The sequence below is a fragment of the Galeopterus variegatus genome, unplaced genomic scaffold, assembly GCF_000696425.1.
Source record: "Galeopterus variegatus unplaced genomic scaffold, G_variegatus-3.0.2 Scaffold711, whole genome shotgun sequence".
Lineage (NCBI taxonomy): Eukaryota > Metazoa > Chordata > Mammalia > Dermoptera > Cynocephalidae > Galeopterus > Galeopterus variegatus.
In genome coordinates, this window is record NW_007726822.1 from 582,977 (window position 1) to 605,816 (window position 22,840).

At 59.5% G+C, this 22,840-nt stretch overlaps 1 protein-coding gene across 1 annotated transcript in view; it reads left to right on the forward strand.

The window, feature by feature from the left end:
- MROH1 (maestro heat-like repeat family member 1) overlaps positions 1 to 22,840 on the forward strand; it is a 77,201-nt gene that overhangs the window by 52,873 nt on the left and 1,488 nt on the right. The window contains exons 19-35 of the mRNA XM_008571709.1: positions 272 to 418; positions 501 to 527; positions 1,768 to 1,890; positions 2,135 to 2,214; positions 2,342 to 2,450; positions 2,568 to 2,663; positions 3,282 to 3,386; positions 4,756 to 4,891; positions 5,020 to 5,132; positions 6,402 to 6,554; positions 13,357 to 13,511; positions 16,919 to 17,084; positions 17,571 to 17,749; positions 21,099 to 21,236; positions 21,587 to 21,701; positions 22,086 to 22,232; positions 22,434 to 22,622. Of these exons, the coding sequence (XP_008569931.1) occupies positions 272 to 418; positions 501 to 527; positions 1,768 to 1,890; positions 2,135 to 2,214; positions 2,342 to 2,450; positions 2,568 to 2,663; positions 3,282 to 3,386; positions 4,756 to 4,891; positions 5,020 to 5,132; positions 6,402 to 6,554; positions 13,357 to 13,511; positions 16,919 to 17,084; positions 17,571 to 17,749; positions 21,099 to 21,236; positions 21,587 to 21,701; positions 22,086 to 22,232; positions 22,434 to 22,622 (2,178 nt within the window). The remainder of the gene's footprint in view (positions 1 to 271; positions 419 to 500; positions 528 to 1,767; positions 1,891 to 2,134; positions 2,215 to 2,341; positions 2,451 to 2,567; positions 2,664 to 3,281; positions 3,387 to 4,755; positions 4,892 to 5,019; positions 5,133 to 6,401; positions 6,555 to 13,356; positions 13,512 to 16,918; positions 17,085 to 17,570; positions 17,750 to 21,098; positions 21,237 to 21,586; positions 21,702 to 22,085; positions 22,233 to 22,433; positions 22,623 to 22,840) is intronic.

A 22,840-nucleotide genomic window follows, 5' to 3' on the forward strand; every position in this document is an offset into this window, starting at 1 on the left:
GGGACCGGCAACGGGACCGCAACCCTCGGTGTTGCTCCCGCGCCTCGCTCAGCCAGTGAGCGGGAACCGGTCTGTATGTGGGATCCGAACCCTCGGGCGGGAGCGCCGCCGCGCTTCCCAAGCGGCGCACTATCCAGTGTGCCACCGGGTCTGGCCCTTCTTCTGGGAGGACTTCAGGGATTTGGAAACTTGCGAGTTTGAGTCCCAGGCTTCCTATCGGGGAGAGTAATTAACCATGTGATTGAAGTCCTGCTGATTCCTCTGGCCCCAGGACCGAGGTGAGAGCGAGGTGGAGAGAGTAAAGAGCGCGCTGATCCTGTGTTACGGGCACGTGGCCGTGCGGGCGCCCCGCGAGCTGGTGCTGGCCAAGGTCGAGGCCGACATCCTGCGCAACATGCTCCAGTGCTTCAACACTAAGGTGGGCGCCGAGCGGGCCAGGAGGCGGGGTTCCCGCCCACGCCAGCCTCACATTTTAACCCATCTCACTTTCTGTCATTCAGGTTCTGGGAATAAAGGTAGAGACCAAGGTACCGTGCGTGGGAATTACACGCTAACCACGTTCCCTCTCGTGTCTCTCTTCTAAACTGGGCTGAGCTCCCGGAGCAGAAGCCAGAGGGGGAGCTCGTAGGGCTTCCTGGCCCCAGCCCAAGGGGGCATGTTCTAGAACACCCCCAGGGACCTCTCCTGTCCTACTGCTCTTTGGAGCAGCCCCTCCTCTTGGGGCTGGACAGGGGCCAGAGCTCTTGTTCTGGCTGGGCCCTGGGTGGTGGGTGGGGAGGAGGGGGGCTTCCGCCACCTCTGAGTAGCTGGGCTGTGGACTCGCACCCTGAGGGGAGCTGAGCCAGCCCCCCTCTCCTTGTGGCCACAGCCCTTGCCCATCTGAAGACAGCCCTGAGTCTCCTCTGGCTCTGATCCGTGATGCTTATTGCGGGGGGATCTCTCTGGACCCCAGTGAGCACCCAGGAGAGGGTCCAAAGCTGGAGTCCAGCGGGAATGGCACTGGAGGCCCCTGGACCTCCTAAGGCCTGCCCTGGCCTCACTAACACGTTTCCTTTCTGGCACTGCTGGCACTAACCTGACAAAACCCTCACTGGGGAAGGTCTCTCCCCTACACCTGGAAGAGCAGACCCTTCTGGGTCTTCTGGGGTTGGCTGGAGGGTTGGGACCCAGGAGAGGGTCCAAAGCTGGAGTCCAGCGGGAATGGCACTGGAGGCCCCTGGACCTCCTGAGGCCTGCCCTGGCCTCACTAACACGTTTCCTTTCTGGCACTGCTGGCACTAACCTGACAAAACCCTCACTGGGGAAGGTCTCTCCCCCTACACCTGGAAGAGCAGACCCTTCTGGGTCTTCTGGGGTTGGCTGGAGGGTTGGGGCTGTCCCGAGAGTTTCCTTTTCCCCACCTGTTTGAGTGGGAGCAGCTGGTCCTTAATGTTCTCAAGATGGGACCCTCACCCCTTCTCTGAGACCCACAGGCCGGGGCGGCCTTCTCAGTCGAGGGCTCTTCTCCCGCCTCTGGGGGCATTGACCACACACAGCGTCTGCTGTGCTGTTGTTCTGCCCAGGATCATGCCGTGGGAAACCTGGTGCCACAGCAGTCCCTTCAGGGACTACCCCCAACCCCCCATTCCACATGGACTTAAACAGGCCTGGGAAGGAAGGGAGTGTGCGCTGGGCTCAGCTGGGGGATGGGGGATGGCCACCACCTCAGGGCTGGGCAGCGCTGGGGGGTGCATGTTGGCAGCCTCCTGCAGCCCACTGTCCCTCCAGGACCCGGCCCTGAAGCTGTGCCTTGTCCAAAGCATGTGCATGGTCAGCCAGGCCATCTGCAGCAGCACCCAAGCTGGTGCCTTCCACTTCTCAAGGAAGCCGGAACTGGTGGCACAGATGATGGTGAGCACTGGGCGGGCTGGTGGGTCCTTAGGCGGGTTCCTGGGAGAGTGGGTGGCATCACAAGCATTGACAGCAGGTGTGGAGGTGGGGTCTGGGGAAGAATGAAGGGCATGTGCATGGATACAGCCTGGGGGCAGCCCTGCTCCTCAGGGGCCTGACCACCCTTGGTTTGAGGGACAGAGGCTGACCAGGGAGGAAAGCCGGTGCTCCCTCCAAGACTGAGTCCTGTGGCTGCCTCACCCAGGAGTTCATCAGGGCCGAGCCCCCAGACTCCCTGAGGACGCCCATGAGGAAGAAAGCCATGCTCACCTGCACTTACCTGGTGTATCCTTTCTGGCCCATGCGTGGGCCTGCGTGTGTGCACGTGTGTGCTGCAGCCATGGGCCTGGGGCGAGGTGAGTGCAGTGGCAGCTGCAGCGGTCACCGCCCAGGCCCTTAACGTGCTGCTCAGCTCCCTGGAGCCAGTGCTGGAGGAGCAGGTCCAGGCAGACATGGTCCAGGGCTGTCTGCACAGCATCATGGCCCTGCCGCCTGAAGACGGAGACGAGGGCTGCCAGGAGGTATCACTGTGTGGCCCTTGCCATATACCATGTCCGTGGGGACAGTGGGAAGGCCGTTGAGGGCCGTGGGGTCACCCTGGGGTCATTGTGGGACTGAGTGGCTGGCTCTCCTTCCAGGCCCTATATCTTGACACAATGCGTGCCCTTGAAGATTTGCTCAGGAGCCTCCTGCAGCGCAGCATGACGCCCCAGAGCCTGCAGATCATGGTTGAGGTATGCGGTGGATATGCACTGCTGTGGGGGGCGCCCCGTCTGGTGGCTGGCCCCTCACCTGGTTTTCCTGCCCTCTCTCCCTGTGGGGGCACCGCAGGCGCAGTTTGGTTCTCTCTGCAATTTGGGGGGATCTGCAAGCATATGAGCAGCACCCTGTCCTGCTGGGCAGGCGCGCAGATGCGGGAGGTCGTGACCCAGTGCCGCCTCCGCAGCCTGTTCTCCCCTCCCCCCGTCGCCTGATGTGGGGCTGAAACACCCCAAAGGACCCCTGTGATTCCCAGACTTGAGCTCCATGGAGATGGGGAGGGGAGGTGTGCCAGGCTGAGGCTGCTTTCCCACTCTTTTCAGCATGGCTGTGGGCGTGGGTAGGACCCACCCTTGTTCTTAGGAACGTGTCCTTCTCGGGCCAGGGCAGGATCCACCCTGTGCCTCCAGAGGCCCAGCCTACTCTGGGTCCACCTGGGCTGGGCCAGAGTGAGAGGGCAGAGGTGAGCTGCAGCAGGCCGTGAGGTCGAAGCCATGCTGGGCAGCCCTGCCTAGCTCCCTGCGACACACAAGCGCCTGCTCTCCCGGGTTGCCCCGTGAGCTGGCACCTGTGTGAAGCCCCGTCTTCCCCAGCACCTGAGCCCGTGGATCAAGTCTCCGAGGGGCCACGAGCGGGCACGGGCTCTTGGCCTTAGCGCCTGCCTGCTGCGCTTCTTCCTGGAGCACCTGCATGTCAGCGTGAGTGTGGGCCCCACCCCTGTGGCTGAGGGACAGCTGTGGGTGGCCGTCACGTCCAGAGTGCCCCTGGCTCCCTGGCCTTCCTCTGGCGGCCTCTCCAGCTCCTCCCGCAGTCCTCCTAACTGAGACACAGACTGAGGCCCTTTCAGGGCCAGGAGGTGTCCCTAGGCTGGCCACCCGGAGTTGAATCAGAGGGCTCCCTGTCCTCAGGGCCCACCCATTGGCCAGGACTAACCTGCGCCTCGGCCTTCAGCATTGCTTGGCAGTATTTATTCTTTATCATGTTCTAGAAGCGTCCGTCTACTTGTTTTAATGAGAAATTTTATCAGGAACAGATGCTGGATGTTGTCAGGTCTTTTCGTCATCTGTCAAGATTATTGTAGGCTTTTTCTCGGTGGTTTCTTTTTCTTTTTTTTAATGTACCCAAACTTTCATTCTTTATGTGGCTAATGCTGGTGTGTTTCTTACGGCTTACGCCTTCTGTGCGCACGTGAACGGTGTCCTGCCTGCCTGCTTCCGTGGTCTGTTCCCACTAACCCTGGTCAGGCTGCACTTTGTCCCCATGCTGGTGTGGCGGACACTAACCTTAGTTGGCACAGCCCGTCACTGTGATCTGTTATCCTGCATTCCAGCCTTTCCCTCCTGACTTGAAATTCTTCTTTCTCATCAGTGGTGACTTTGGGGATGAGTTTTGGTAACAAGAAGGTAGATGCCAGGTTTCTGTCTGAGAAGATCAGCAGGGTCCAGGAGCCTGCGCAAGGGTGGGGCATAGGTGGCTCCCAGCAAGGCCTCAAGTGTGGGGCTGAGAGGGCAGGTGGAGGTCAGAGGACGGGCGTGTGTTTGGGGAGGTGGGTGACCGATGTCACAAGCCCTGGGAGTAGGCAGCAAGGCCGTGTGCTAAGAGGAGGTGGGGAAGGGTTGGTGTTTGAGCAGCGCAGAAGAGGCTCTGAAGGATGGGAGCAGGACCTAGGTAGGGTGAAGGGGGACCTCGTGCAGCCCTTCCCCTCTGACGGGGTTTGTCCTATAGCGGGAGGGGACCTCCCATGTCCTGCTCCCTCTGCTGCTGGTTTGGAGCCCCGCTCCTCGTCCCCTGGCATCCCTCTGCCTGCACACACCTCCCTGCCAGCCTGCCACAGCTTGGTCCTCCCCTTTTAGGGACCCAAGTAGACTAGGTGTGGCCAGAGCTGAGCCCATACTGGACAGGGGGATGGGAAAGAAGGAGCTGTCGGGCCGTACCAGGCCAGAGGGAAGGCTCAGGACTGCGTGGACACAGCTGCCCTCCTGCTCACACGCCTGCCTTCCTCTGAGTCTGGGTGGTGTGAGGGGCACCTGCCCATCCCCACCCCCATGCTGGCTGTCTCCCCTCCAGGCCCTGGTGCCCTTCCACAACCTGGGCCTCCTCGTCGGCCTTTTTGCTCCCCGGTGTGCGGACCTGTGGCCTGCCACCCGCCAGGAGGCCGTGGGCTGCGTCCACTCCCTGCTCTACCTCCAGCTGGGCTACGAGGGTGAGCCCCTGCTGAGGGCATGGGGGCCATGGTGGGGCAGAGGCGCTGGCAGGGATGAGGTGCGGGGTCTTGGCTGCAAGACCTCCAGGGAGGGCTTAGCCTGACTCCTTGTTCCTCCTGCCACTCAGGCTTCTCCCGAGACTACCACGATGACATGGCCGAGCAGCTCCTCACCCTCAAAGATGGCCTCAAGCACCCTGACCCATCCATCCTCTTCCACGCCTGCCATAGCATAGCCCAGGTACCTTCCAGAACATCTATGGCAGGAAGGAGGGACTGGCACTGGCTGGGGCTAGGACAGACTTTGGAGGCAGCACCTGGTATCTTGTAGGCTCTGCAGGTGCCACCCAGCAATGGGCACAAGTCTGGGTGCAGGTCTCCTGGCACCTTCTCTGAATGGCACTGCCCTGTCACCTGCACCTGTCTGTGTGGAACAGCACAGTCCACGCAAGGGACAGGTCCTCTGTGTGGCGAGGCCTTGGTGGAGGCCGAGGAGGGAGTAGGGTGATGAGGCCCAGGTAGCCTGCTGCCGTGCGCCCGCTGCCTGCACCCCCAGGCTGCTCACTGGAGAGGCAGCTTTCTGACCAGGATCTCGGGGGACCGCTCTGTGCCGGTGATTGTATGTGTAGACTTCCCTGAGCTGTCCGTGACCTGAGAGCCACGTGAGGGCTTGCGGGCATCGCCTGCAGGGCACTACAGGCTCTGGCCCACCCATGGAAGGGCCAGAGGTGGGCCCTGCCCCTTCCTGCCCCAGGCCTGCCTGGTGCCCACGCTCAGAGGCCCAGCAGGGCTCCAAGGAGTTGCAAATACTGCCTCTCTCCCAGTACTCTCCAGCGCGGTGCTGGTGCTGCTGTTCTGTGTGGTGTCTGTCTGGTGCCTGGGGTCCTGATGCTTTGTGTCTGGCAGAGGAAGAGGAAGGGAAGGGGTCACCAGGGCACTTTCTGGGGTGGGGTCTTAGATGTTGTAAAGCACAGAGTCAGCCCTGGGCCAGTAGAGGAGAAGCAGGGGCCTCGTGGTCTTGGTTTCAGCGTCTGTGCTTCTTTGCATGTGGTTGGTGTCTTCCCTTCACCGTCATGCTGCTTTATGTGACCTGACTTGTGGCCAGTTTCTGTTACACTGAAGGGAGAGAGAAAGTGGCTTGGTGCTTGCTGAACCGGTGGGGGAGTGGAGGCCCTTCCGTGCCTCAGTGGCTGGCACAGGCTACCCACCTGCCCTTGACTCCCTGTGTTCTAAAGAATTCCAGAACAGCTGCATTGACTGGGTCACTCCCAGCCTGCCACTCTAGGAGGGTGCTGCGACCCCAGCCCCGTAGCTGGCCAGGGCCACCTTCTAGAAGCCTGGCAGTACTCTGTCAATGAGCCCCCCCAACCCCTGCCCCAGCAGGGCGGGGAGGCAGGAGAAGGGAAGCACCCCACTTCAAGCTCAAGATCCTGAGATTTTGCACCTGGAAGGAGTGGCATTTGGGGTGCTGACATCCACCTTCTTTGATCTTCTGGCACCACTGTTCTAGATCATCGCTAAGCGCCTCCCACCAGACCAACTCATCAGCCTCTTACTAACCATGTTCGAAGGCCTGGGGGACCCTGATGAGAACTGCTCCCGAGCTGCCACTGTCATGATCAACTGTCTGCTGAAGGAGCGGGGCGGCGTGCTCCTGGAGAAGGTGAGGGGTAGGGCTGCAGGCAGCAGGTGTTCCCAGAGGAGGTGAGGGGCAGGGGTGGGTCAGGGCTTGGAGAGGCTGGCAGGGGACCTCTGCAGGAATCCCCTGAGGGGCTCTCCTGTGGTTAGACTATTCCTGTTCTTACTCCTTTTTTTGCAGGCCTGATGTGCACAAATCTTTCTTTCATGTCTGAAGACAGACTAGAATTAGGTAGAAACTATCCTAGGAGATTAAAGGGGGAAAAAACCAAAAGGAATCCACGCACCATTGAGCAGGCAGTGAGCTGGCACTAGCTGAGCTCCCTGCTGGCTTTACTGGTGAGGATGCAGGTGCACAGGGTCACCCAGGTCCACCCAGCAGACTGCCCTGGTGTGGGACTCCAGGGTCCCTCACCAGGTTGGACACCCATAGAGGTGGTCCCTGGACGCCCTGGCACCATTCGAGTTGGCTTGCCTGTTCACCTGTGTCTGGGGAGGGTCTCAGCTCCATCCGTCTATGAGTTGTGTTCAAATGTGCACTGGCAGCAGCTCTGCAACAGATGTGTGGTACAGGGGCCGGAATGCACGTCCCTGCGCTCAGGTCCTTCCAGGTCTGGTAGGCTCCGATGAGCCAGGCAGCTGCTCATGAATCCTGGAGAGGCAGACGCCGGGGTTGTCCCTGTTTGCCTGGAGGAATTTTTAAGCTCTGTGTCGGAGTACATGGGAGACCACAGAGCCATCCACAAGCAGAGCGTCCCGCCCAGCTCCCAGTCTCCTCATCCCCTCCCACCCCCCAGACACTCTAGGGACTGTCGCCACCTCCTCTCAGCACAGACAAGCATGACCAGGTTTGTATAAGATACGGACGGAGGCTTGTGCCCTTACGTCTGGTCTCTCGGTGCTGATGTGAGCTTACCCACTGTGCTGGCCCCGGCTCACTCTTGAGTTGTGAATATGTCACCTTCGGTTCACACATCCGCCCTGTGAGCGCTCAGTTCCTGGTCTGGGCTGTCACGGACCGCTGCCAGTGTCTGGGTCCTGTGACCTGAGGGTTTGTTTTAGTTGGGGACACACCCAGGAGAGCAGCTGGGGCTTGAAGGATGGTCCTTCGTGCATCTCTCCCGGGGCTGCCAGATGTCGCCTTGGGCAGGGGCCAGTTGTCCTCCCAGCAGCGTGTGAGGCTCAGCAGGGCCTGGTTTTGCCAACAGCTGTGTGTGTCGTCCTTTTCTAGTGGGTGTGTGATGGCTCGTGTTAGAGGTTAATTTACCTTTCTCTGGAGACTTTTAAAGCTGAACATTTTTTCATGTATTTACTGGCTACTTGGACGTCCCCTTCTGTGAGGACACCAGTCTCTTGCCCATTTTTCTTTTGGGTTGTCTGTGCTATTTTTATTGGTTTGTAAGGGTGCTTCATGTATTCTAGATACAATTCCTCTATGGAATACATAGCAAGTATCTTCTCAGGGAGGAATGAGCAGGAATTTGCCAATGAGGAAGAGAGAAGTGTGTCTGGCAGAAGGGCCCTTGTGCCACGGGAGCTGCGTGTGGTGTGGCTCCTGCAGAGAGACAGTATCTGAGTGCCATCGCAGCAGAGGCTGAGGGTGTGGAGGAGTTTGCATTCAGGACCCAGGAGGTGCAGGGAGGCAAGAGAATAGAGGCAGACATGGCCGTGGCAGTTGGGGTTTGCCAGGCAGAGGTTTGGATCTTATTTTGCAGGCAGTGGGGCTCCCCAGGTCAGATCCAAGGGTAAAAAGGTCCTCTGGCATTTCTGTGCAGATGGAAGGGAAGGACCAGCTGGAGGTGGCGGCCACCAGGTGTTGCGGTTGGCCCCAGTGTATGGACGGACCATGTCAAGGACCAGCTGGAGGTGGCGGCCACCAGGTGTTGCGGTTGGCCCCAGTGTATGGACGGACCGTGTCTTGTGTACCTGTTCATCCGCCAGTGCACACTTGGGTTGCAGCGTCCACCTCTGGCTGTTGTGAATCATGCTGCTGTCCACGCGAGGGTGCAGATGTCTCAAGTCCCTGCTTTCCGTTCTTTCGGTTACATGCCGAGAAGTGGGATTGCTGGATCACATGTTGGGTCCTTGTTCAGTTTTCTAGGAGCCTCCGTACTGTTTTCAAACACGCCGTGCTGTTTATGTTCCTACCAGCAACAGACGAAGCAATTTCTCCACCTTCTCAGCAACGCTCATTATTTTGTGTGTTGGTTTTTTTCACAGTGGCTGTATTAGTCTGTTTCTGTTGCTTATAACAAAGCATTATTACCTGGAACTGGGTAACTTGAAAAGAAACAATATTTATTGTTTATTATTCCAGAGGCTGGGAAGTCCAAAGTCCAGGGAACGCATCTGGTGAGGGCCTTGTTGGGGGGTAGGGACTCTTCACAGCACAGCAGGGTGTCACATGGTGGACAGTGAAGCAGAGAGAGCTCCTGTGCGCTCTCCTTTTGAAGCCCTGCAAACCATTCCCATGCCCACCGTAACCTGTCAGCTTATTACTCAGTGAACAGAGCAATCCTTTCACCAGGGCGTGGTCCTCACAGTCCAGTCACCTCTTTGAGGCCCCACCTGTCAATTATCATGACAGGATTTCCCACCCTGCTGACAGTCACAGTGGGGATCACACTTCTAACACACAAATCTTGGGGGACACAGTCTGATCCTCCTTGTCCTGTTGGTGTGAAGTGATATGTCTTTGTGGTTTCAGTTTGCATTTCTCAGACGACGCATTGTGGAGCATCTGTTCCTGTGTTTTTTGGCCATTCGTTTATCCTCTGTGGAGAAATGTCAAGTGCTTTGCCCCTGTTTTAATCAGGTTGTTGATAATTTTATCTGAGTTGCAGGTGTCTCTCATGTGTCCTGGACAGCAGCCTCTGGTCAGACGCATGATGTGCATGTGCGTCCTCCATTCCACAGGTTGCCCCTTCACTCTGTTGCTTTGTCTTTTGATGCACAAAAGTTTAAGTTTTTTTTTTTCCTTTTTGTCTTTTTTCGTGACCGGTAACAGGATCGCAACCCTCAGTGTCACGCCCGTACTGCAACCGGCAATGGGATCACAACCCTCGGTGTCGCGCCCACACCACGCTCAACCAGTGAGCGGACCGGTCTGTATATGGGATCCGAGCCCTTGGCGGGAGCGCTGCTGCACTCCCAAGCGCCACACTCTACCGAGTGCGCCACCAGGCCGGCCCCAAAAGTTTAAGTTTGACATAGTCCTATTCGTCTGTTTTTCTTGTGTTGCCTGTGCCTTTGGTGTCATGTCTGAGAAATCATTTCCAGATCCACTGTCACGAAGCTTTGCCGTGTGTTTTCTTCTAGGAGTTTTGTAGTTTTAAGTCCCCTCTGTTCTTGATAAAGCCAGGTGCCTCTCTGCAGGCCTGACATGCTGAGCTGGTCGCTGGTTCCTGGGCTGCTGGAGCTGCCAAGCTGTCGCCTCCCTGGCTCAGGCTGGCATCCACAACGCTCACCGTAGCCCAGCCAGGATAAGCGATGCCGACCCCCATTCTTTGACTTGGCCCAGGTCTGCAGCACAGCACCTCAGCCACACCTGTCACTTGATACACGAGCATTGTGTACCCACTGGGGTGGTGGTGAAGCTACATTTTCTCCCCTGCTCTGAGAGAGGCTGGCAGGGGGAGCTCTTGAAGACAAGCCCCTGCTGTTGGACTTTGAGCTTCTCTGACTTTGAATCAGAAAATTTGGTCTCAGGGCCGGCCCGTGGCTCACTTGGGAGAGCGTGGTGCTGACAACACCAAGTCAAGGGTTAAGATCCCCTTACCAGTCAGCTTTAAAAAAAAGAAAGAAAGAAAATGTGGTCCCAGCAGGTGGCACATGAGTCCCCACCATGAGATGATCATAAAACCATACACAGAGGGCAAGACAGGAAAATAAAGGACGGGTTCCTAACGCCAGTCACTTGGGCTGGTGGAAGGGTCTTCTGTGGGTTGAGGGGATGTGCAGGGGGAGCCAAGGAAATAACAGGAAAGAAGAGACTCCATTTAAAACAAACAGGTGGGAGTGGGGATGGAGCTGCCACTGTGGGGAGCTAGCCATGGAGTCACAGCACGACCCACAGTTCTGCTCCCCAGGTGTGTGCCCATAAGAACTAGAAACGTTCACACAAAAACCTGCACATAACTATTCACAGCAGCACTACTCATAATACCCAGGAAGCGGGAATGGAGTCACAGCACGACCCACAGTTCTGCTCCCCAGGTGTGTGCCCATAAGAACTAGAAACATGTTCACACAAAAACCTGCACATAACTATTCACAGCAGCACTACTCATAGTACCCAGGAAGCGGGGTGAGCACGCACGACCATCAGTTTGTGAGTGAATGAAGAAAACGTGGTCCACTCGCACAGCAGATCATCGTCTGGCCATAGGAAGGACTGAAGCACTGACGCGCTGCGGCACGGTGAACCTTGACCACGCCGCGCTCAGTGACAGCAGCTGGACACAGAGCACGTGCCGTGTGATTCCATTTATATGAAATGTTCAAAACAGGCAAACCCATAGAGACAAAGTAGATCAGAGGTTGCCAGGGGCTGGGGGGAGGGTGTGGGGAGCGGCTGCTGATGAGTTCAGGGTTTCTTTCTGGGCTATGGAAATGTCCTAAAATTGACCGTGGGGATGGCTGCACCCCTCTGTGAATGTACAAAACCACTGAGCTGTGCACTTAGAGCGGGTCACCTGGGTGGTGTCTCAACGACGTCTCAGCAAAGCTCTTGTGAACAGATGACCCAGACCAAGGGTGACAGAAAGAAAAGGACCCTTCACAGAGCTCACCATGAAGGTGAGGAGCCACAGCCCAAAGACACGGGGCTGGTGTAGGCTGAGCCTGGCACGGTGGGCGGCTGGAGTGCAGACCGCGTCCTGGGACGGGGTGGACCCTGCCCACCAGTGTGGGAATGATGCTCAGGAATCCTAAGCGAAGAGATGAATCTGGAAACCAGCCCTCCGCCCCAGCGTGGATTCGAGCGCTCACACACACCGTAGTCTCTAGCTATTGAAAAAATACAGGTGCAGAAGTGAAGGAAATGTTAGAAAAGATCAATAGCCCACTGAAACAGAAAGATAAATCTCTGATAAGACAAGCGGTGGGAACAGAGCCAACATTCTAAAAAGCAAAAGGCAAAGAGGAGGAGACACGTGAGAGATCTGAGCGTGGCGGACAGTCAGGCCATGTGCCGAGGCTCTCGGAGTCCATCGCCAAATCAGTAGGTTTCTGGAAAAAATAAAATGCCAACCTGAATGTGCAGGAGATGGGACAGTCCTGTGGACCCCGAGGCCTCAGGTGACGGAAGCAGTCACTGCTAGTGGTCCCCAGGCCTGCAGGTCTTCAGAGGGGCCATTGCTCCCCATGTAGAGAAGCCCTGGGGCCCCACAGTGCTCAGGAGAGCAGGAGGTCACCCAGGCCCTGTCAGCAGCGGCTCAGAGGACACCTACCATGCTCAGGTCAGCCCATGGACCCCAGACTCAGCCTTGCAGTGACCTGTCTGCCAAAGCTGCCACCACCCCACAGGGCTGAGGAGCCAGACCCGGTGCCAAGAAGTCAGCTTTGAGTTCAGTACCTGTTGACTGTCAGAACTTCCAGAAAGGCAGGAATACGGAGGAATCTCCCTGACAGGGCAACGGGCAGATTCCCTAGACCTGGGCAGCGTCTTGAGGGGACACGGGGGCAGGCGGAGGCCATGGGAAGGGGGCTGTGGCGTGGGCAAGCTGTGAGCCGCAGCCCTCTGCACCTGAGGTCTCCAGGTGTGTGTGCAGCTACTTTGAGGACAGCAGGGACAAGGGAAGGGTAGTCCTGTGCCCTTGCTGCCCACCATGCAAACACCGTGGCCTGGCTGGCTCCCCCCTTGCCTGGTGTCTCTTCCAGCTTCACCTGTGGCTGCTGTTTGGCCTTCCTTGTTTGTGGTAGCCACGTCCTCCAGGCCTTCCTAGCAGCCCAGGCCATCTGGTGGGTCCCTCAGCCATCGCCCTGGCCTGGGAGCCCAGGGGTCAGCAGTGCCTACAGCCTGCCACCTGCCACCCTGCGAGGTCGGTGTGACCTAAGGGGTCACTGTTTCGTCTGTTGTCACCCCAAACTGTAGTGTTTTCCGCCTGCACAGCCTCAGCAGAGAGGGTCACCATGGTTGGTGCTAGAGAGGAGACCCCTAGGCCAGCATGCCCCATGGGCACAGGGACTCACCATGATGTGGCTGTGCTGGGACAGCTGGAGGCTGGTCAGTGGGCTGCATAACCAGCCACTGGACTTGGTCGAGGCCTGAGGAGTCCCAGGGCCAGCGTCCCCCCTCCCCACCCTGGCCAGCGCTCTGTCACCTGCCCTTCGCAGCAGTGCACACTGCGGCTGAAGGCCAGCGTTGTCACGCAGACCCTTCTCCAAGCTCAGTTGCAGCCTCAGTCTGGGAATTGGTTTCCCTTCCTCTGTCCTCCCAGATCCCCAGCCTGACCCCAGTGGGGAGCAGTTGGCAACCCATGCGGGTCATGTCTCCAGTGGCCAGAGGCTGGGTCTCCCTGCCAGGGGGAGCCCAGGGTCATCAGGGGACGCTAAGAGTTGGTGTGAGTAGCTGTGTTGTGGGGTGCGAGGGCTCCAGCATCCGTCCACCACCCAGCAGGCACTGTCCCTGTCCTCATGGATTCCAGTCCTTGTTCTGATACTTCGGCTGCTTGTGGCCGTGGGGTTCAGTCCTGCCTTTTCTCCCCAAGGCTGGTGGCAGCAGTCAGGAGGGCTGGACCTCACCAACTTCCCTCCCCACAGCTGGGGCTAGCCAGCACCTGAGCACCTTCCATGTGGCCCGACTGCCATGTCCTGTCTGGTTGCAGGTGCCAGAGATCGTGAGTGTGCTGCGCTCCAAGCTGCAGGAGACCCGCAGGGAGCATGTCCTGCCGGCCGCCCAGCACAGCGTGTACCTCCTGGCGTCCAAGCACTGTGCGGCCGTTGTGTCCAGCCTCCTGGGCAGCCCCTTGCCCCTTGACAGGTACCGAGCACCACGGGCCTGCTGGGTGGACAGGGGACTCGGCCTCAGCCCCGCCCAGACGCCAGGCATGGGTCCTTCCTGCTAGTGTGACGCTTGCTCCCTGATCCCTGCGCCTGCCTCTGCACCCGGCCTTTCTTTGTGAGTCCCTGTGGCTCTGGGCCATGTGGGACACACAGTCACGTGGGCGTCACTTCCTGCCTCTTCTGTGGTCCTCAGGCTTGCCTGGCCGGCTCTCCGTTGCCCTGTGCTCCAGTAGATGCTGGAGGCTGCCCCTCGCTCTGGTCTGTGTCCCAGTTTCTCCAGGGCCTCTCCTCTGTAGGGCACCTACCCACACTGTAAGCAGACCCTCAGGGCCGTGCCCACTCTGCACACCCTCTGGGAGCCTGGGGTATGCCCGCTGGGGTCCCCTTGCCCTTCTTCCCATGAGCCTGCTATCCTGCCCGCCTTTGCTGTCCCAGGTGTATGTGGGGGCCCCCAGCCACCCGGGACCCAGAGACCTCCCCCCTCCCGGTTGCGCACGGCATATGTTTTTTTTTGTTGTTTTTTTTTAAGATGACTGGTAAGGGGATCTTAACCCTTGACTTGGTGTTGTCAGCACCACGCTCAGCCAGTGAGCTAACCGGCCATCCCTATATGGGATCCAAACCCGGGGCCTTGGTGTTATCAGCACCACACTCTCCCGAGTGAGCCACGGGCCGGCCCATGGCATATGTTTTTCGATGCTGTGATGCTGTGCCCAGGTGTGCACGGTTGGTGTCCTCTGCTCCTGGTGGAGGTGCCCTGCTTTGTGAGGTAGACTTCTCACCAGCGAGGCCCTGTGCACTAAGCTGCATTTGCCTGGCACCTCCTGTGACTGTCAACCTCTCTGTGGTTTTGTGTTCAGACGTGTTGCTTTTACATGGTAACTATGTGCACTTGGTGCTGATAGGGTGGGTTTAAATCCTCTCTTCTTTTCTGCCTTCTCTCTCTCACCTGTGCTGTTTTTTTTTTCAATCTTCTTGTCTTTTTTTAGAGGGACAGGGTCTCTCTGATTCCCTGTTTTCCGGTCAGTCGGTCTGGAAGTCCTGCTGTCTCTTTTCTGTCAGTGGTTGCCTGAGCAGATGAGGCCAGCTCCTTCCAGACGGCATGGCCTGCTGGGGCCTCCCGACCTGTGCACAGCCCCGTCTGCCCACGTTGTCATTATCGTGACTGTCTTGTGTATCTAGTCAGTCTTTAGCTGTATTTCTGCACATTTGCCGCTGCTTGCTCTTGGCTCGTTCCTCATTTCGTGTTCTGTGGCAGTGTGCGCTGCATGGACGTCCTGAGCACAGGCCTCGGCTGCCACCTCGTCGGTACCTGCACGCCCTAGGTTGAAACCCCAAGAGGCCACCAATCTGATGGTGTCACTAGACAAGGGCTTTGCCTGATCTTGAACTTTGTGTAAATGGGTCGTGCGGAGCTTTCTCCTGGCTCTGCTCACCTGCCTTGCCAACGTGCACCATGCCGCAGCTCCTCCTTTCTGTTTCTGTGCACTCTGCACCACGTGCTGACGCCTTGCCAGGCGATGGGCATTCAGGTGTTTTCAGTCTGGGGCTGTTGGGAATAACCATGCTTTGTGCATTCTTGTCTGTTTCCCTTGGTGGGTACAGCGTCCATTTATGTCTCTCTCATCTGGACAGAGCAGAACTGCTGTGGGTCAAGGGTCAGCAAGCTACAGCCCTGGGCCAGCTCTGGCCTGTGCTGGTTCACGCACACCCTGTGAGCTTAGAACAGCTCTTACATTTATAAATGGTTGGGAAAAGATCAAAAGAATAGCATTTCCTAGTGCGTGAAAATGAGGTGAAATTCACATTTCCGCGGCTGTAAGTGAAACCTCCTTGAGACAGCCACGCCCACCCCTCCAGGCAGTCTGCGGCTGCTTCTCTCACTGCAGGGCAGACGTTGCTGGTTGCCACAGCAGCCCCGTGGCCTGCAAAGCCTCGGCTGTCTGCTCGCGGGCCCTCTTGGAGGAGGTGTGCTGGCCGGCACTGCACGCAGGGAGGCTCAGCTCGCAGTGTGGCCAGACCGTGTCCGGGGCGGCCGAGCCTGCGCCTCCCCACATGCAGGGCCCCAGCCGTCCTGGCAGGTGTGTGCGTGGCCCACGTTCGCCACCAGCCTCACGTGCCTTGTTCCCGCGCCTCAGGCCTCTGTCCCCTCCTACCTGAAGCTCCTTCCAGAATCTCCTTGGTGACTGTCGGTCGGTGATAAACTCTTCATTTTTGTTTATCTGAAAATGTCTTTATTTGGCGATCCTTCTTGAATATTTTCCTCTCAAATATTATGTCTGCAGAGTTTAAGCTTGTAGTTTGGCAAGCACTTTCTTTAGTGCGTGTGAGAGGACACGTCTCTGTTTTCTGGCATCCGTCATTAGTCACTCTTGAGAAGTCAGGGCCAGTGTGACCGGTGCTGCCTTTGTGAAGGGAGCCACCCCTTCTCCGTGGTGGCCGCTGTGCAGCTCGCAGGTGGGTGTCTTGTTCTCTAGGCCACTAGTAGCTGCTGGGCTCCCGAGGCTGTAGGTCAGTGTCCTAGTTGAAGCCATCAGCTGTCAGACTTCTCAGCCTTTCCTTTTCAGCCACCACTCTCCTTCCTCTGCGTCGGGGACAGCCATGCCTGTGTCCGCCCTTCTCGTTTCGTCCTCCACCGCTCTTACTCTGTCTGAATTCCACCTTGTTCTTTCTGTGTGCTGGTCCTGGGTGCTTCCCTCGATTTATCTTCCGGTTCACTCTCTGTCTCTTCCACTGTGTCCAGGCTGGCCCCTCAGGTGCGTACTGAGTGCATTACTTGTCATTTCTAAATGGGTTAGTTGGTTCTCTTTTACTTATTTTTATTTACTTTTGGTGCTGGCTGGTACAGGGATCGAACCCTGCGCTTTGGTCGTGTTATTTGGTTCTCTTAAACGTTTGCCGTAGAAGTTCGCCGTTACTTCTGTAAACTCATGAGCATAGCCACTTCACAGCCTGGGGGGCACTGATTGGCCTGTGCTGGCTGCGACATCGAGGGACCTCACTTGTGCTACGTGATCTCCTGTGTGCTGGGTCCTCCTGACCATGTGCCCCAGTGGCCTCATATGTGCTCTGACAGCGCCCTGGGCACCACTCCTGCCACCCTTCCCTCAGGCCCTGTGTGTGTGGCCCAGATTTCTCCCCTGTCCTTTACTGCCAGCTGCTTACAGACCCCTGGGGTCACAGGAAGGGGTGAGTTCAGATCTGGGGTCAGGGCGCATTTCCATTCTGGCTGGAACGGATTCTGGCGGGCGTGTCTGAACGTTATGAGCCGGGGGCCGCAGCACCGAGGAGGCAGTGGGCAGGGACACGGGCCCCGGTGCCAGCATCTGTGGTGCTGTGGCCAGCACAGCCTTGAAGTGACCACCCCTCCCCTGCCTGCTCCAGCCACACCTGCACCCTGTGGCGAGCACTGGCCGTGCAGCCTGGCCTCGCCACCCAGGTCCTGGAGCTGCTCCTGGAGAAGATGACCAGAGACGTCCCATTCAAGGAGAGCCGAGCCTTCCTGCCGGGCAGCACTCCTGACCGGGTGGCCACACTGCTGCCCCTCGCCGTGAGTGTGGGCTTGGGTCACCCCCCCATGCTCTCCTTGCCCCCACCTGCCCGGTGCCAGGGTGAGGAACCCCCCACAAGGTGGCCTGGACAGCGCCCCCACAGGCACCCAGCAGCAACACGGGTGCCAGCGAGCTCAGCCCAGGCTCGTAAAGGCCTCCCAGGTGCTGGTCCCCTGGGGAGACCACGTCACGTTTTATCCTGCAGACAAAAGTAAGCCCAGCTTGGCAATGTTTTAAGTGGTAAAGCAGCTGTGGGAATTTCCTCCTCCTCCCGCTGGGGAACCGAGAACAGATGGTCTGAGGCCGCCTGCCCCAGAGGGCCGACTGCGCAGGGCCCGCCCTGTCTGTCCTCCCTGGGGAACTGAGGCCTCCACTGCACACGGGGAGCATGCAAAGGGCACTTCAGCTTGTCTGGGTCCTGGGTGCAGGGCCCAGGTTTTGCTGAGGCCCAGAGGACAGTGTGACCTGTGACGACTCCTCCCCAGGCTACCTGTGCACTGCACGAGGTTGTGTCTGCTCCAGCGTCGGGGCCCGCAGTGCTCAAGCTCTACCCCCAGCTGTTTGCGGCGCTCCTGCTGCGTGTCAGCTGCACCGTGGGCGTCCAGCTGCCCCGGAACCTGCAGGCCAAGGAGAGGAGGAGCACCAGGAGCTTCGAGCCCTGCAGGTAACCGGGCGCTTACCTCCCGTTCCCAGTGCCAATTTGTGAGCACAGGCAGGTGTGTGCAGTGTGTGGCATGTGCCAGGCAAGGAGAGGACCTGTGGGGCCATTCGTCTGGACAGTGGGGACCCAGGCATGAGTCACCTCCTGCAGTACAGGGTGGTAGTCGTTGGTGACACATGTCCATGGACACACTTTCCATGCTGGGAGCGAAGGTCTCCTCGTGTGTGTGCGGCTGCTCTGGGCAGGCGAGGCGGGGATGGGGCGGCTGGGGCAGCCGCAGGTCTGCGCAGTGCTGGCCGCGGGCACTGGCAGGCTCTGTGGGGTGCCCAGGTGGAACCAGGGTGGCGCCTTCTCCCAGAAGGTGGCACTGTGGGGTCTTTGGGGGTGCAGCTGGACTGACCACAGAATGGCTGGCTTCAACCCTGAGACTGTCCCAGGGACAGAGCAGCCTGGCATGTCCTTATAGCCAGTGCAGCCACAGTCACAGTTGCAGCCGCAGAGGCGCTCTGGGCCTCCCTACCCCTTCCCCCTTGACTATCATTGGGATCTGGGGTTTTGTGGTTTCTGCTAAGTTAGCCCTGGGTTCTAGAGCAGGAGAAGGGAACAGAGGAGCTGCTTACTGAGGTCAGTGGGTGTAGAAGCTGGGCTGGGCTGTCCTGAATCTCAGCAGCCTGGGTGTCTGTCTCCTGCCTTCCAATCTTAGTCTCGGGGACCATTCCTAGGCTGGCATGGTGGCACCAAAGGGTTCCATACAGCCACCTGGGGCCACAGCACAAGCAGAGAAAGCTGTCTCCCTAGCAGGCCTGACAGTACCACCTGCCCCCGGGGACAGTGAGCCCATGGCTACCAGGCCCCGCATCCCTGCCCACTCTGCCTCTGCACTGTCCAGTCCTCTAGGTACAGATGTGCAGCATAACCAGGGACACATGGGGGACAGCCTCCGTTAACCCCCCGCCCCCACCCCCACCCTCAGGCTGCTGAGCCTCAGGGCCGGCTTGTAAACTTGCTAGCAGAGGCTGAGAGCCCGGGCCTGCCCAGCTCCTCGCAGACCAAGTGGAAAACGAGGCACTCCCCCCAACCTCCACCCGTGGAGGCCCTGGACTGCCCTGGGCTGGGACATTTGCAGAGCCTGGCGCATAGACCATGAACCAGCGAGTGGGCCCTTGCTACCTGACGCCACGTCCTTTAACATTCTGGGCAGCAGGCAAGGGACGTGCCCTCGTCCGAATTGACCAGACATGCACTTCCTTCAGGCTTGTTGTAGCCAAGTGGAGCCCTGGGTCCAGATGGCGCCTTGAGGCCAGAGCAGGGTGTGGAGCTGGCAGGCGGAGCTGAGCTCTAGCAGGCCCTGCCTGGGCCATACAGTCCAGCCGGAACCAGCAGTGGCCCTGCAGTCCTTGGTCCAGCCCCTGCCCGGCCCTCCACATGCTGAGGGCATCCTCTGCCTAGAGACCACAGGGGCTGGTGTGGTACTCTGTGCCTGTGGTCAGTACAGGCTGCCCTGTGTCCAGGGACAGGAACCCCCTTGTATCCATGCCACCTGAGCTCAAAGCCCTGGCCCTCCGCTGGAATCAGGAGCTCCTGGAACACTGAGAGCTGCCTTCTAGCATTTCCTCCCTGGGGATGGAGCTCCAGAGAGGGCGGGGCCTGTGGACACTCATTGAGAGCTGCACTAGGAGCTGGCCCAGCTACTGTCCAATAGCAGCATGCCAGGTGACATCTGTGGGGATGCAGCCAGGCTGGGGGAGCACCTAGCATCTGTCTTGGGCTGCCAAGACCCCAGCCCTCACCTCCCGCAGTCCCTCGTCCAGCTCTCAGGTCCTGTTCCTGAGAGGTCAGCTCTGGGCCCAGTACAAGGCTGGCCCCTCCTGCATCCCCGGTCTTCTGTGCCCGACTGTTCGGAAGTCCCCAGGTCCCAAATATGCCTGTCATGTACCCCTGTGCCCACCAAGTCCCCTTCACTCACCCTACCCGCATGAGCATTGCACACACTGTGTGGCCAGCAAGGCCTGTCCCCAGGGTTGCCCCCGACTCCTGGGCCTGGCGTGCGCTGACCCTCTAGCCCCTGCTATGCCTGAGTCCCTGGGCTTGCCACTTCCTCAGCCCCTAGCACATTGCAGCCAAGCAGCACAGCTGCCACCACGTGTCCACAGAGACTGTTGTGGGAAGAGGGCTTGTTGACCTGATGCCTGGCCAGTGGGGACTGGCCCAGTGGACATGCGTCACCATGGCCAGTATCACTTCACAAAGGCTCAGTGCACTGCCCCAGGGGTGTCCACCTTGGGGCCAGGAGCTCCTGGGACAGTGCTTCACGGACACACGTCCACAGGCCAGCGTGGGGCCTGATGCTGGGGAGGGCAGCATGGCAGGGCTGAGAACTGTGATGCAAGGCTCTTGCCAGGATGCCATCGCTGGTGCCCGTTCAGGGACAGATCCCTGAGTGTGTTGCCTGAGGCCACGACGGGCTTATCTGAGGAGAGGGGCAGACCTGCCTTCCAGCCAGGCCCTGGGGAGGCTGCAGAGCCAGGCTCATTTCCTGTCACTGCCTCAGCCTTGGGCTGCCGCCTGCCAGGGGGACCAGAGGGCAAGGGAGTCACCTGGTGCAGCCTTGGGGAGTCTGGAGAAGAGGGAGCCAGCTGAAGCAGACGTGGCAGGGTACAGCTGCCCACCCTGCAGCCTCCACAATGCTCCCAGGCCACCTGCTGTCCAGCGATGGCCAACTGGACACCTCCACACGGCTGCCATGGCTTACCTGCCTGGCAGCCTTGTGCAACAGGGAGTGGGACAGGAGTCTGGCTGCTGCCCCTGCCTGTCTCCCAGGGGTGGCCATGGCTATACAGAAGTGAGAGCCCAGGCTTCTGAAGGCAGGTGCAGGCCCAGCTGTGGGGGCTGTGGAGGTGGCCCCTGGGGTCTGGGCCCTGTGCATGGCAGGCAAGGCTGCTCAGGAGGAGCATCAGGAGGCCAGACATGTTCTTGCTGTGGCTGTAGCCCCAGGGGCCCAGGAAGGCCCCGTGTCCCTCAGAGCTGGTGGCTGGTGGGGCCTGGCAAGCTCACCTCCAGGCCAGCAGCTGGGTCTCTATCCTGGGCCCCTCATGGGTCCCAAGGGCCATCTGAGGGCCTCCCAGCAGGTGGCCTGGAGCCTGCTCCCTGATGGACGGCTCGAGCAGGGCTGGGCAGCGTGGGGTACGTTGCCTGTGTGTGTCTGCATCTGGGGCACAGACCTGCAAGCGGCTTCCTGGGTCCTTCCGCCCAGGTGGGAGGAGGTGCAACAGCATGGGTGCCCCACCTTGGGCAGGTAGGCCCTTGCCAGCTGAGTCTGTCCCATTCCATTCTATCCCATCCCATCCCTCAGCGCTGCCGTAGAAACCCTGAAGGCCCTGCTGCTCCGAGGCGGCAGTGAGGACGTGGTGCAGCGCATGGAGCAGGAGGGAGGCTGGGAGCTGCTCAAGACCTCCGCAGAGCACGAGGAGGGGGTCATCCTACTGGCCAGGTGAGTAGGCCATCCATGCACAGCTCCAGCTGGGGCCATGTCCTATCCAGGGACTCTGGGGACTCCCAGAGGCACGTGGGAGGAGGCTGCACTGTCGGGCGTGTGGGACCCGAGTGAGAAGCTGCTGGAGCAGCAGCTTAGGCCCAGCTAGGTGAGCTAGGGGGAGCTGCGTCTTGAGGGCCTGGAAGGTGGGGTGGGGGTGGACTGGAGGAGCGGGTTGCCTTGGGTTCTGACCTTGTGTTCTGGGAGGCGACAGTGCCTCAGGGCTTAGGAAGTGCCTGGGCAGGGCTCTGTGGAGTATCCAGGGCAAGTAGCTGCAGCCTCTGCTCCCCCCGTGGCCCCTTCCCCAGTGCCATGGCCAAGTCTGCAGGCCCCCGGCTCCCCACAGTGGTGAAGGAACTCATGCGCATGCAGGCCAGTGTGTATGAGATCCAGAGGGTCACCTCCACTGCTTTCCTGGCTGAGGTAGGACCCCTGTGGGAAGAGGCTGGATGTGACGACGAGTAGGGTGGGGTCCTCAGTCCCCACTTGGTGACACACCGGCAGTGCCAGCGAGGGATGACTCGAGCTGGTTGCAGCAGGGCTAAGCCCTTGGATGGGGGTGGGCCAGCAGCCAGCCCCCCAAGGCTCACTTGATGGCAATTGCCTTGGTTCTCATGGCGGCGATGCAGAAAGCTGCCCAAGGCCATGGTGGTGGATGGCTCAGGGCGGTGGGCCCTCTGCCTACAGGCCACCGCAGAGGCTCCTCTTGTCTGCCACAGTGCCCTGTGCTCTGGGCCCGGGCTGGAAGGGGTGGGGCAGGCGCCTTGGGGTTAGCAGGGCAGGTGGTCTTAGTGCCTGTGCCTCCAGCTACTCAACAGCAACGTGGTCAATGACCTGATGCTCCTGGAGCTGCTGCTGGACAACCTGACAGCCCAGCAGAAGGACTCCTGCACTAGCGTACGGCGACTGGTGCTCCGCGGTCTGGCCAATGTCGCCTCTGGCTCCCCTGACGAGGTGGGCTGGTCCGGCCAGCCCCTCTGGGACCCCACCAGTGGGACAGCGTAGTCAGAGTGGAGGCCAAGGCAGATGGTGTGGGCAGTGGGGACAAGCACATGGGTGGCCCCGCCTGCAGCAACTTGGGGAAGGGGTGAACCTGTGGGGTGGGAGGCAGGGTGACTCTGGGACACAAGCTAACTGCAGCACTTGGGTCCCCAGGTACGAGCCCATGGCCCCCAGCTCCTGACAGTCTTGATCAGCGGGCTGGACGACGGGGATGCTCCACACAGCCCGGTGGCCCTGGAGGCCATGGCGGGCCTGGCACGGCTGCTGGACCTGGTGGAGCCCTGGGACCTGCGCTCGGTGCTGCTGCATGTTGCCATCCGCATCCGGCCCTTCTTTGACAGCGTAGGCTGGGGCTGGGCGGCAGGGCACCCAGAGGCTCCAACACTCTTCACCCTCGCCAGGATGCTGGCTGAAGGCCCCACCAGGCCTAGGGCAGACTCCTACTCTCCCCACCTTGCTCCTCCACCTGGTCCACTCTCCCCACAGTTGGCAGATGGGCCCTTTCTAGGGGCAGCTCCTCATGTGACCTTGGGCCTGCAGGACACACTGCTGTCCTGGGC